At 39.2% G+C, this 11,722-nt stretch overlaps 1 protein-coding gene across 1 annotated transcript; it reads right to left on the bottom strand.

The window, feature by feature from the left end:
* Positions 1-8,095: 8,095 nt before the first annotated feature.
* LOC149656748 (poly [ADP-ribose] polymerase 1-like) lies at positions 8,096-8,909 on the bottom strand. Its single transcript, XM_089844787.1, has 2 exons — positions 8,507-8,909; positions 8,096-8,443 (listed from the first exon to the last, which is right to left on the bottom strand). The coding sequence occupies exons 1-2, from the start codon at positions 8,600-8,602 to the stop codon at positions 8,114-8,116; spliced, it is 426 nt and encodes a 141-aa protein (XP_089700913.1). The 5' UTR covers positions 8,603-8,909; the 3' UTR covers positions 8,096-8,113.
* Between the last annotated feature and the right edge of the window lie 2,813 nt (positions 8,910-11,722).

The following is an 11,722-nucleotide window of genomic DNA, read 5'->3' as shown; positions in this document are numbered from 1 at the left end:
AAAACTAGACGTGGCTTGGGTATACTGAGTAGTTGCGGTAATACTTCGATTATTATCACTTCTGGAAGGAATGTAGCAAATGAAACCCGTCTAATTGATACAGGAAATTGGCCGCTGCTGCAAAATTACCATTAAATCGAAAATCCGGTTTTAATACCTTAGCACCTTGGGACATGTTTGAAGCTATAGTAGCATTCAAAATGTTCGTGGTACTGGAACCTACATAAGTAGACACTAGCTCTGTTAATTTAGTAAGCTTAGCGTTTAACAAAGCTACAGAACCCCGACTTATTACTGGTAAAGTTCCTTGAGGAACAAAATGTGAGGGATCAGAAGTTGTTGGTGGCCTTACACTGAGGAAATGTTCCAAATTGGTGATATGTTACCAAATGAAATTGCGGAAGGATAGATACTTGTGGTAACCACAGGCTGCTGTCCTACCACTTAAGTAGTACTGGTTATAGGCCTAGTACTAACGTTCACATAAGAGCTAGGCACAGTAACATTGGCATGCCTATTAGTGGTAAGCCTTGCTTGTGAAGGCGCAACAGAAAAGGGGTTGAAACCTGTCTGTATAGTACTAAACCTAATTCGCGGTACTCTAGAATTAAAATGGATAACCAGTTTGACTTACAGAAACGGGCGGAGTGGACATTGTTGGTGGTGAGATGCTCGAAACAATAGGGTCAGTGAGGCGCAACTGGCTAAAACGCGCGGCTAATTCACTTTGTGAAGTGCTTTGTTCCAACAATGCGCGTCTAGCTGCGATACGGCGAGTATCACGTGATCCAGCGCTAGCGGCTCTCTGATTGGATAATCTATTTGAGCGACAAGCTCCCGCAGCCAACACGGGGGAAGCGTCCGAGTCGCTGTCCGTCTCAGGGGGTGCATTGTTTCGATTGCGCCACATTGTAAAAATGGTTCAAACTGGATTATCGGAGGGGAAAAAGTCAGCACTAACCGATAAGCCTAAAAGTCCGATCCGAAAGACTTCGGCTCTAAGCCTAGGCTATGCAATATATTAAATTAATTTAATCTAACCTAACACTCGAAATATTCGGTTCCTGGCAAGCTCGCCAATTATTTATCCCCTATAACTGATTGGCTTAAAAAGCTGTGGTTACCGGGTCAAGAAATAATGGAGACCAAAATTTAGGTTGCATATAATGATCTCTTTATTATCCAGGTTCGTTAGGGTAGTTGCATTTATACACAATAATAATTTTGGTGTTAGTAATAATAATTTATGATAATGACTATTTACATATGTAGAGTGAAATAAATTAGGGGAAGCGCCAGTAGGGAATGTCCGTACTACATAAATGAAACACTTACAGGATGGCAAACTAGCTTAGTAGAGCTACTAGAACTAGACGTGGCTTGGGTATACTGAGTAGTTGCGGTTATACTTCGTGAATTATCACTTCTGGAAGGAATGTAGCAAATGAAACCCGTCTAATTGATACAGGAAATTGGCCGCTTCTGCAAAATTACCATTAAATCGAAAAACCGGTTTTAATACCTTAGCACCTTGGGACATGTTTGAAGCTATAGTAGCATTCAAATTGTTCGTGGTACTGGAACCTACATAAGTAGACACTAGCTCTGTTAATTCAGTAAGATTAGCGTTTAACAAAGCTACAGAACCCCGACTTATTACTGGTGAAGTTCCTTGAGGAAAAAATATGAAGGACCAGAAGTTGTTGGTGGCCTTACACTGAGATAATGTTCCAAATTGGTGATATGTTACCAAATGAAATTGTGGAAGGATAAATACTTGTGGTAACCACAGGCTGTTGTCCTACCACTTAGGTAGTACTGGTTATAGGCCTAGTACTAACGTTCACATAAGAGCTAGGCACAGTAACATTGGCATGCCTATTAGTGGTAAGCCTTGCTTGTAAAGGCGCAACAGAAAAGGGGTTGAAACCTGTCTGTATAGTACTAAACCTAATTCGCGGTACTCTAGAATTAATATTAGAAAATGGATAACCAGTTTGACTTACAGAAACGGGCGGAGTGGACATTGTTGGTGGTGAGATGCTCGAAACAATAGGGTCAGTGAGGCGCAACTGGCTAAAACGCGCGGCTAATTCACTTTGTGAAGTGCTTTGTTCCAACAATGCGCGTCTAGCTGCGATACGGCGAGTATCACGTGATCCAGCGTTAGCGGCTCTCTGATTGGATAATCTATTTGAGCGACAAGCTCCCGCAGCCAACACGGGGGAAGCGTCCGAGTCGCTGTCCGTCTCAGGGGGTGCATTGTTTCGATTGCGCCACATTGTAAAAATGGTTCAAACTGGATTATCGGAAGGGAAAAAGTCAGCACTAACCGATAAGCCTAAAAGTCCGATCCGAAAGACTTCGGCTCTAAGTCTAGGCTATGCAATATATTAAATTAATTTAATCTAACCTAACACTCGAAATATTCGGTTCCTGGCAAGCTCGCCAATTATTTATCCCCTATAACTGATTGGCTTAAAAAGCTGTGGTTACCGGGTCAAGAAATAATGGAGACCAAAATTTAGGTTGCATATAATGATCTCTTTATTATCCAGGTTCGTTAGGGTAGTTGCATTTATACACAATAATAATTTTTGTGTTAGTAATAATAATTTATGATAATGACTATTTACATATGTAGAGTGAAATAAATTATGGGAAGCGCCAGTAGGGAATGTCCGTACTAAATAAATGAAACACTTACAGGATGGCAAACTAGCTTAGTAGAGCTACTAGAACTAGACGTGGCTTGGGTATACTGAGTAGTTGCGGTTATACTTCGTGAATTATCACTTCTGGAAGGAATGTAGCAAATGAAACCCGTCTAATTGATACAGGAAATTGGCCGCTTCTGCAAAATTACCATTAAATCGAAAATCCGGTTTTAAAACCTTAGCACCTTGGGACATGTTTGAAGCTATAGTAGCATTCAAATTGTTCGTAAGTAGTCACTAGCTCTGTTAATTCAGTAAGCTTAGCGTTTAACAAAGCTTCAGAACCTCGACTTATTACTGGTAAAGTTCCTTGAGGAACAAAATGTGAAGGACCAGAAGTTGTTATTGGCCTTACACTGAGGAAATGTTCCAATTTGGTGATATGTTACCAAATGAAATTGTCTTAAGTAACAGGTGACCTTTTAAGACAATTCCTTATTACTCATCAGACGCGTTTGAGCGAGCTAAGGGAGAGGTTTAATAAAACTCCATTTTGTGGCATTATTTTGTTGGGAAGAGATATTTTTGCTGGGAAGAGATTTTTTGCTGGGGAGATATATTTTTGCTGGGAAGAGATATTTTTGCTGGGAAGAGATATTTTTGCTGGGAAGAGATATTTTTTTTGGGAAGAGATATTTCTGGTGGGAAGAGATATTTCTGGTGGGAAGAAACACATTTTTGGTGGGAAGCATTTTGGTTTTGTGGCTGGCCTATTTTCAAAAATGGAAAATCCAACTTTTAAAAACCCTAATTTTGAAAGTGCCGAACAGTTTTTGCACAGTATTTCGTTAAAAAAATTGGGGTGGATTTTTTCCATGTATGAACGAAGAGTTAAGGGCCAAATTTGAAAGGGACGCTAAAACTCTGGTGAATTCATTGGACTTGGTTCCAAGCGTTACTTCTTTCAATGAAAGAAAGATTGCTTGTACTTGCGGAAATAAATTCCACGATGGAATTATCGATGGATTTCTTGTGGGGGTGTTTAACAACCAAAGTCGGTTTGGATACGTAATCCGATGTTCCACTGGGCAATCTCGAGCCAACAACCGAAAGGCTTTAAGGGCATCGAAGAAAAAGGTTCCCGATCATTTGGTTTCCGAGTGTGTGAAGGCTTTCGTCCCCTCCAAAAACACATGGTTCTTTAATCAAAATTTGTCGGTTACCGACAATCTTTTCCTCGCTTTCCTTTGGGTTTGTAAAATGAGCGTCACTGACGCTACAACCCATAGTGAATGTTCCTCACGAACCGTTGTGGATTATTTTCCATGTGTCGTGAGGTAACGGAGATTGTCATTTCTAATAGGGCCGACAAAGTCCAGATTGGAGGACCAGGACTGTTTGTGGAGGTGGACGAAACCGGGGAAACCATTTGTATCTTTGGAATTTATTGCCGGGATACAAAAGATGGCCTATTTTTGAAAGTAAAAAATAAGTCCCGTGCTGTTCTTTGGACGCAAATGGCAAAATATATTACCCCTGGGTCCATCATCGTGTCTGACGGAGCCCCTATGTACATGAATTGTACGTTAATGGGCTTTCGGGAGCACCTTACCGTGCTTCATAAGTACGAGTTTGTCAACTCGGAAGATTCTCGCACCCATACGAACAACATCGAGAACCGAAATAGACACGTGAAGGATGCCATTAAGTCCTACAGATCAGACAGATCATTAAGTAGCTATTTGGCCTCTTATTGGTACCGATGCCTATTTTTCAAGGACAAGGATGGAAACTGGCTTCCTCCTGGAATCAATTTTGCTCGGTTCTTGGAAGACGTAAAGTCTTGCTACCCTGGACCGGGCAAAAAAGGCATTGAATTAATTGAAATCGGGGTCTCGGAGGAAGAGCTGGCTACTCTCGATCCCGAGACAGACCCAGCATTTTTAATTGCTGGCCAAAACGAAGAAAACACTGCCGAATTCACTGACGAATAAGGCAACGTTTTCTGAGTTTTTGGCAGTAGGCAAGGGGGCCTGCTTTATCAAAACTCCTCGGTTGGATTATAGCGGCAGTAGGCAAGGGACCTGCCTTATCAAAACTCCCCGGTTGGGTTATAGCGGCAGTAGGCAAGGGGACCTGCCTTATCAAAACTCCCCGGTTGGATTATAGCGGCAGTAGGCAAGGGACCTGTTTTATCAAAACTCCCCGGTTGGGTTATAGCGGCAGTAGGCAAGGGGACCTGCCTTATCAAAACTCCCCGGTTGGGTTATAGCGGAAGTAGGAAAGGGGACCTGCCTTATCAAAACTCCCCGGTTGGATTATAGCGGCAGTAGGCAAGGGACCTGTTTTATCAAAACTCCCCGGTTGGGTTATAACGGCAGTAGGCAAGGGGACCTGCCTTATCAAAACTCCCGGTTGGATTTTACCGGCAGTAGGCAAGGGGGCCTGCCTTATCAAAACTCCTCATGAGAAACGACGTGTGGCCACCTCCAAGTGGTGTTTCTCGGGTAACGCTAAGTGCCACACTTTACTTGCTAGCCATCGGTATAAACAGTTTTGCAGTTAATAGTGTATAATTTTTAAAGTACAATTCCTTCCAACATATTGAAGCCTTTTTAAAATATTGTTCTTCACCATCATTTGCTTCCCAATAATTGGCCGCCTTTTCAAAAATATTGCTATGTATCTTCACTAACTTAACAAACAATATCATGCCTTTTCCAAAATATTGTGGTTTATCTTCATTTACTTCCCAAATAATATTACGCCTTTTCCAAAATATTATTGCTTACCTTCATTTACTTCCGAAATAATCTACGCAATTTAGCAAAATATCGTTGTTTATTTTTAAAATTGGAGCTTGCATGTACATCATACAGCGGGTGTTTAAAATTTCATAGCTATATTTCCGTCGCGAGTCCTTGTTATTATATTTACCCCCCGAGTAGTTTTTCAAGATTGAGGGCAGTCTTCAGAATGCGTTTAGGCGCGTAGCGGTCTTAATGGTGGTAAGTACATGCAATTTGCAAATTTTCAAAAATCGACCAGATTGCGGCGGGTTTACAATTTTTTCACTATTTTTTTCGAATTTAATTAATCAGAATCAAGTGTTGGTTAGGTTAGTTAGGTAATGTAAAATCCTACCAAAATGTTTTTGTAATTTTGGAATCTTGAAATAACGAAGGGTCGTTTAATATTAGATAAATATTCAGTTTCTCCTTTAAGTTTTTGGCCATAATTGAAGTTGCGTTTAATTAGGGATCGATTTGAATCAGAAACCATCGGTATACAGTTCCGAAACGGCAAGTTGAAGTAAACAACAGGTACTAAGCCTAAGCCTTGGACGTCAAGCTCAATTTGATCAAGCAGACGACTTTTTCAAAACAACTGAAATACCGGAACAAAGACTATATAGTCGGGCTTAAATGGCACAGTCACTTATAGTCTTTGGTCCCAGAATCCTCTGCAATAATTCTGCCAAGGACGAGGGGGGATGAAAGGTTCTGCTTTTCTAAAGCCCCGCGTTATGTCAAATGTGTTGGACAGTTTTTAGAGTCTTAACTTTCTTACGTAACTTCGGTTCATATACTTCTGCTAGTAGAGAGTTCGTACGATATTTTTACATTGAAAATCCCCGACTTTTGCAGGTTATCCCTAAACATATTTTCGGAATATCCCTGACCATTTTAAGGTATTTACCAAAGCCCACTTTCCACACCTGGCTCATATTTAGCATTGCTCGAAGCATGGTTTGATATACCAAACGAAATCCCTGACATATCCCTGACTTTTGAGGAAAATATTTTATATCCCTGATTTATTCCCTTATTTTCCATATCGCCGACTTATCCAGATTTTCCAGGTTCCGTACGAACCCTTTTGTTTATTAAATAAAAACAGATTACTTCGCAATGCAGAAAAAATTCTTCAAAAAGGGTGAAATGATAAGCGTAACATTAAACCTTTTTCACTGAAAACATTTCCACTTTCGACATAAACCTGCCTCAAAACTTGTAGGCCTACAACCCGACGCGGACGTCAATTTTCCACTGTTCGAAAGTTCAACAGCGCGAAATGTGTGCGCTAGTAAGGGAAACATCAATTTTTTTATATACTCATTGAAAATACTGAGAGGGGGATATGGACATCTGATTGTAATCACGTACTACTAAGAACTTAAGGTATATTCTACCCAAAATCCAGTCTGCATGGCTCCCACAAAAATCTCAAAAATAAATAGGGGAAAAAGGGACTTTTCACGATAAAAATAGGGTAAAATAGGGACCTAAATTTTAAAAGTAGGAACCAAAAAGGGACCACTGGTAAAACAAAATGATATCTATTCTGTGAAAATATCACAAACAGTTAGGAACCTATTACCATAAGGACATCATCTCGAGAGAGATGCTATTAGTCTTTTCAGAAGTGAGATGAGACCAGAAATATTGAGCTAACCAAATTCTTCACTCGGCGAAAGTGAATATTCATGATAACACAAGAACGGTTGGCCCTCTAGTTGCGGTTTCTGAATTTTCCCTCCAAAACGTGAGACGCTCGCGGTGGTAGACGGCCGAACTAGATTCAAGGAACCGCGTCCGTGTTCGGCCGCTTTAGGTTGAGGGGAAGGGGATAGGAAATGTTTTTGGAACTCGACCAATTTTTTTCTCTCTAGTTTTAGCGCGTGGGAAGCGGCATAAAATCCTCAAATTTGTTCACTAGTGCCAGGATCTACTATCAATGCTAGAGCCCTTCACTTCTAGTCTCATCTCACTTCTGGTCTTTTCTATTTTTTCGACAAAAGAGGATATTATTTCTGACTTTCTTTTGTTTATATTCTTATTCTAAGGGAGCGGTAGGTAAGACTTGAAACTGGCTCTAATGTATAAGGAAGGTTTTCTGATTAGAAGTAACTATTTTCGTATCATGTTTATTGTTTTTAAAAAAATCCACTGAACTAGAATATGGGCCTTTACAGGGTTCGTACAAAATGTTTGGAATGAAATTCCCTCACTTTTCCTGGTTTTCCCTGACTAACTTGAACAAATTTCTCTGACCATTTGCAATAACGTACATGACGATTATATATGAAAACCAGTCTAAATTCAGTCGAATAATTTTTTCACGAGTTGTTATTGTCATAAAAATTAGCCAATTAATTCGTTTAAGTTTAACATTAAGTAAGTCATAAATAACCGGAGCGAGCTCTGCAAATTTGGGGCTCTGCTAAAATCTCAGACAAGACATTTTCAGGTCACCCTTATACTTTTTCTGAGGTTTATAAAAATAGGGTGATTTAAGGACCGAATACCAATTTTAGGGTAGATTAATGACCTTGTAGGAAAATAGGGACTTTTAGGGACCTGGTGGGAGCCCCGAGTCTGCCCTTTAACAGTATTATTAAATTTATTATGTTCGTAAATAAACGTTTTGCATTAATTAAATAACCTATTGTTTTATTAGGTCCAACAGAACTTCATTTTTACAAGGTACTGAATATTTATTTGCGCCACATCATAGACAATGAACTGGTTGTGGAGTAAGCTGGAGTTAATTTTACCTTGAACTGGGGGTCCTAATGGGATCTCCACACCATTTATGAAAATGCTTTTCTTAGGATCTGGAAAGGTTTGTCCAATTCCCTTCGTACTATGCATATTTCTAGGTAATTTTTCAATAAATTGCTTGTCAGATAGCTCAAGCATATTTCCTAAAGCTACTTCGCAGAGGAGCAACAACCCGGTGTTGTTCTCTCGACTGGCGTAACAGTATTTGGCACTTTCAGAGACCTAAAATAATCAAATATTTGAAGTTAGCAACCTATAATTTTATTAAAAGGCTATGTGTAGTACCATATCTGCAAAGTACACTCCTTTTCCAAAGTTGTAACCAGTAGATGGAGCTTCTTTTGGAGCAATACGAAGGCCTTGAGACAAAATGCCCATCATGTTTGGGGTTCTGGAACCATGCCATAGTAGCTTTCTATTAGGGAATTTTTGGAATTCTCGGTAGCGTTCGCGTTATCCCTGACGTGCAATTTTAAATATTTGATCTACTTCAAGTTCACAATCACTGTGAAAATCAGCGCCCGTGTTGTTTACGTATGTTAATAATGTCTCGAATTCTTCGGAATCTCTATCTAATACTTCAATTTCAGTTTTCAATTGTTCATAGTGTTGATCTATTGGATCTTTGGTCGTTCCACCTTCCTCTTTAACTAACTTGTAACCGATCTCCACTTCAATCCTGTTTTTTTTCGTAAAGCCTTTTGAATACGGCAACAGCTTTATACTTAGTATCAAAGTGTTCCTTCATCTTTCCACTAATAATAGTTCCAACATGTCCCCAGCTCCGAAACACATAGTAATCGTTTCCATCGTCTGACTTTAGAAGTTGAAGCTTGTAAAATGAATTAGATCCTTGAGTAATATCGACTTTTCCGAGAACAGCGTTGACAGCTCCTTCTTCGTTTTCAAACACGTGTGTGGTGGCTTCAAGATTTGAATCTGGTTCAACAGCTACGCTGCCTTTCACTATCAGTTTAACTTTCGTGCTCTTTCCAGATGAGAATGTTGAGTCACTTTTTCCTACAGCCGCACTTCTGAGTATTTTTTCAGCAGCGTATGAATTAATTCTGTCTTCATGATTTCCACCCCAACTGGCCATGCTGTATTGTTGGATCATAGAAACTAAACCTCCATATTGCACACCACTTATAAAGTCCTCAGATACAACGTGAACATCGTGTTCCTTAGCTTCACGAATTTCCTTGATATTTTTCTCAACATCTTCCTTGGTACTTATAAAACAAGCTGTAGTTTTGTCAATTTGAGAGACAACTTTGCCTCTTAATCTCGATATGCTTTTCTTTAGAGAATCATCGCAACTATGAAGATTACTAACTAACTTTATTTTAGTATGGTCCAATGGTTGTGGCTTTCTCTTGACACCCGAGGTTGATGGCAAATTTTCTGGTGTACTTGTAGTAGGTGCGTTTGTAGGAAAGTAACGGTGTTTCTCTATGTATTCGTAGCTGTTTAAGAATGCATATTCCTCTTTTAGGTGATCTGGAATCTGGAAAGGCTTTCCTCTAGGTAGTTTCATTACATTTGTACATTTGCTCCATTCGCTTGCATTTCCAGTACAGTGATAACCATCTTTTGGGAAAACAAATTGTCCACCGTCACATTCTGTGCAAGGTTCAAGAGATCCAAACGTCATGATATCGGAAAGTCTATCTAGAATTTCGCTGTTTCCTGAAGGAATTTTTGGTCGTTATATTTTAATAGTTCCACCATTTCTTTTTTTTTTAAGATTTTTTTAAGCTCGTCACGATGTTCATAAATTAACTGGGACTGTTCCTTAACAATTTTCTTCTCGCCCCGATCAAGGAATTCCTCTTTCTTTATCTTATTTGGTGGAGTCACTTCAATTTTCTTTATCTTTTCTTTGATGGCCTTTTGATCTTCAACACAGAGTGTCTTAAATCCTCGTATTTTAGATCCATCTTCAAAAAAATTCAGAGTTTCTCTCGCTTGTACAAAGCAATCAAGGTGATACCACGCTGGATATGGACCAATTTTTATAGATTTTGCACTCCTGTCAAGTTTTGAAATGCGAACTTGATCCATTGCGATTTTTTCTCCACAACCTTTACAAGATGACCGATTACTTTTGGAATATTCAGTTAAGAAGTCTTGAATTTCAATGGAAGAGCTTTTTCTCTTCGTTCCTTTAGATGGGGTATTGCTTGAAGCAGCAGGTGCTGCTTGAGACCCACTCGGAATTTCACTCTATATTTTCTCTTGATCTTCCTAACGTAAAGCCTCAAAGTGTGAGATGTCAGCCTCAGTTGACACTATAAACTTTGAGAAAAAGCACCGAAAATGGTACCAATTTGGAATCTGTTTCCACAATAGGAAATTAATGTCACTCGCGTCATCAGATGCTCAATTTTGATATTTTACCTTTTAATCAAAACGTGACGACTGAATAATTGCCCCCATTCTTAGCTCATCCTTAGCTATGCGCCTTCTACAGCTTTTGCATAATGACCTGCCACTTTTGGCATATTCGGTACACCACGGTAGACCTAGATCCATCTCTAAATCATACAAAGAGGTTTGAATAAGTTAGCACAGCTTGATTATTTGGTTTACTTTTCTCGTTAATAATGTATTTAAAAACCAAAACGTTATGTACGGGTCTTAGTTGCAGCAGAAGTAAGATGAGACTAGAAGTAAAGAGCTCAAGCATTGGTAGTAGATCCTGGCACTAGTGAACAAAATTGAGGATTTCATGTCGCTTCCATCACTAGAGGGAAAAAATTAGTCGAGTTTCAAAACATTTCCTACGCATTTCCCCTCAACCTAAAGTCGCGGAACACGGACGCTGGTGCTTGAATCTAGAACCACCGCCAGCGTCTCACGTTTTTGAGGGAAAATTCAGAAACCGCTACCAGAGGGCCAACCGTTGGTGTGTTATCAAGAAGATTCACTTTCGCCAAGTGAAGAATTTGGTTAGCTCAGTACTTCAAGTCTCATCTCACTTCTGGTTGTAGCGATATTTATTCTCTCTGTTGAATAATACACAAAAGCGTCTCTAAAATTCTAAAATCTAGAAATTAAAGTTAAGCCTAAAATTAAAATTACACCTAACATTCAAAAATTTTAAATTAAAATTACGTTTAAAGTTAAAAATAGGCCTTAAAAAAAGAACATGCTACTAAAATATAAGTCTAAAATTAAGAAAAACCCCAAGAACTCAAAACAAGATCCTACAAAAGTATTTTTTACCAATCTTTTCAATAGTAAAGAATGGAAAATTTTAAACTGTGATGAAAAAAAGGTTATTGTAAAAAAGCACGCTTCTAGAATTTCGTCGACAACAGGGAGAGGCAGGCTCGGAAATATCCAGGAAAAACCCCAAAAAGCTCGCACATTATTGGTCAAAGCTTTAAAAAATCGAGCGTGCCCCTCTCTTAAAAACTTATAAAAGGTTCTCCTTTTCAATTTATAAAACACAATTTTTACAATTCCCGTTCAATTGATACAATTTTTATGCGGTTC

The sequence above is a fragment of the Phalangium opilio genome, unplaced genomic scaffold (assembly GCF_054372755.1).
Source record: "Phalangium opilio isolate 3A_F unplaced genomic scaffold, DU_Popi_V2 ptg000077l_1, whole genome shotgun sequence".
Taxonomy (NCBI): domain Eukaryota; kingdom Metazoa; phylum Arthropoda; class Arachnida; order Opiliones; family Phalangiidae; genus Phalangium; species Phalangium opilio.
Note: the sequence above shows the minus strand (reverse complement) of the source record. Positions and strands in the feature narration are given on the sequence as shown.

Excerpts from the sequence above, each read along its gene's own strand:
- LOC149656748 (XM_089844787.1), bottom strand. The coding sequence starts at position 8,602 with ATGATGGGCATTTTGTCTCAAGGCCTTCGTATTGCTCCAAAAGAAGCT. Across the intron at positions 8,444-8,506 it reads GAGTGTACTTTGCAGATATG|GTCTCTGAAAGTGCCAAATA; the intron begins GTACTACACATA and ends TGATTATTTTAG.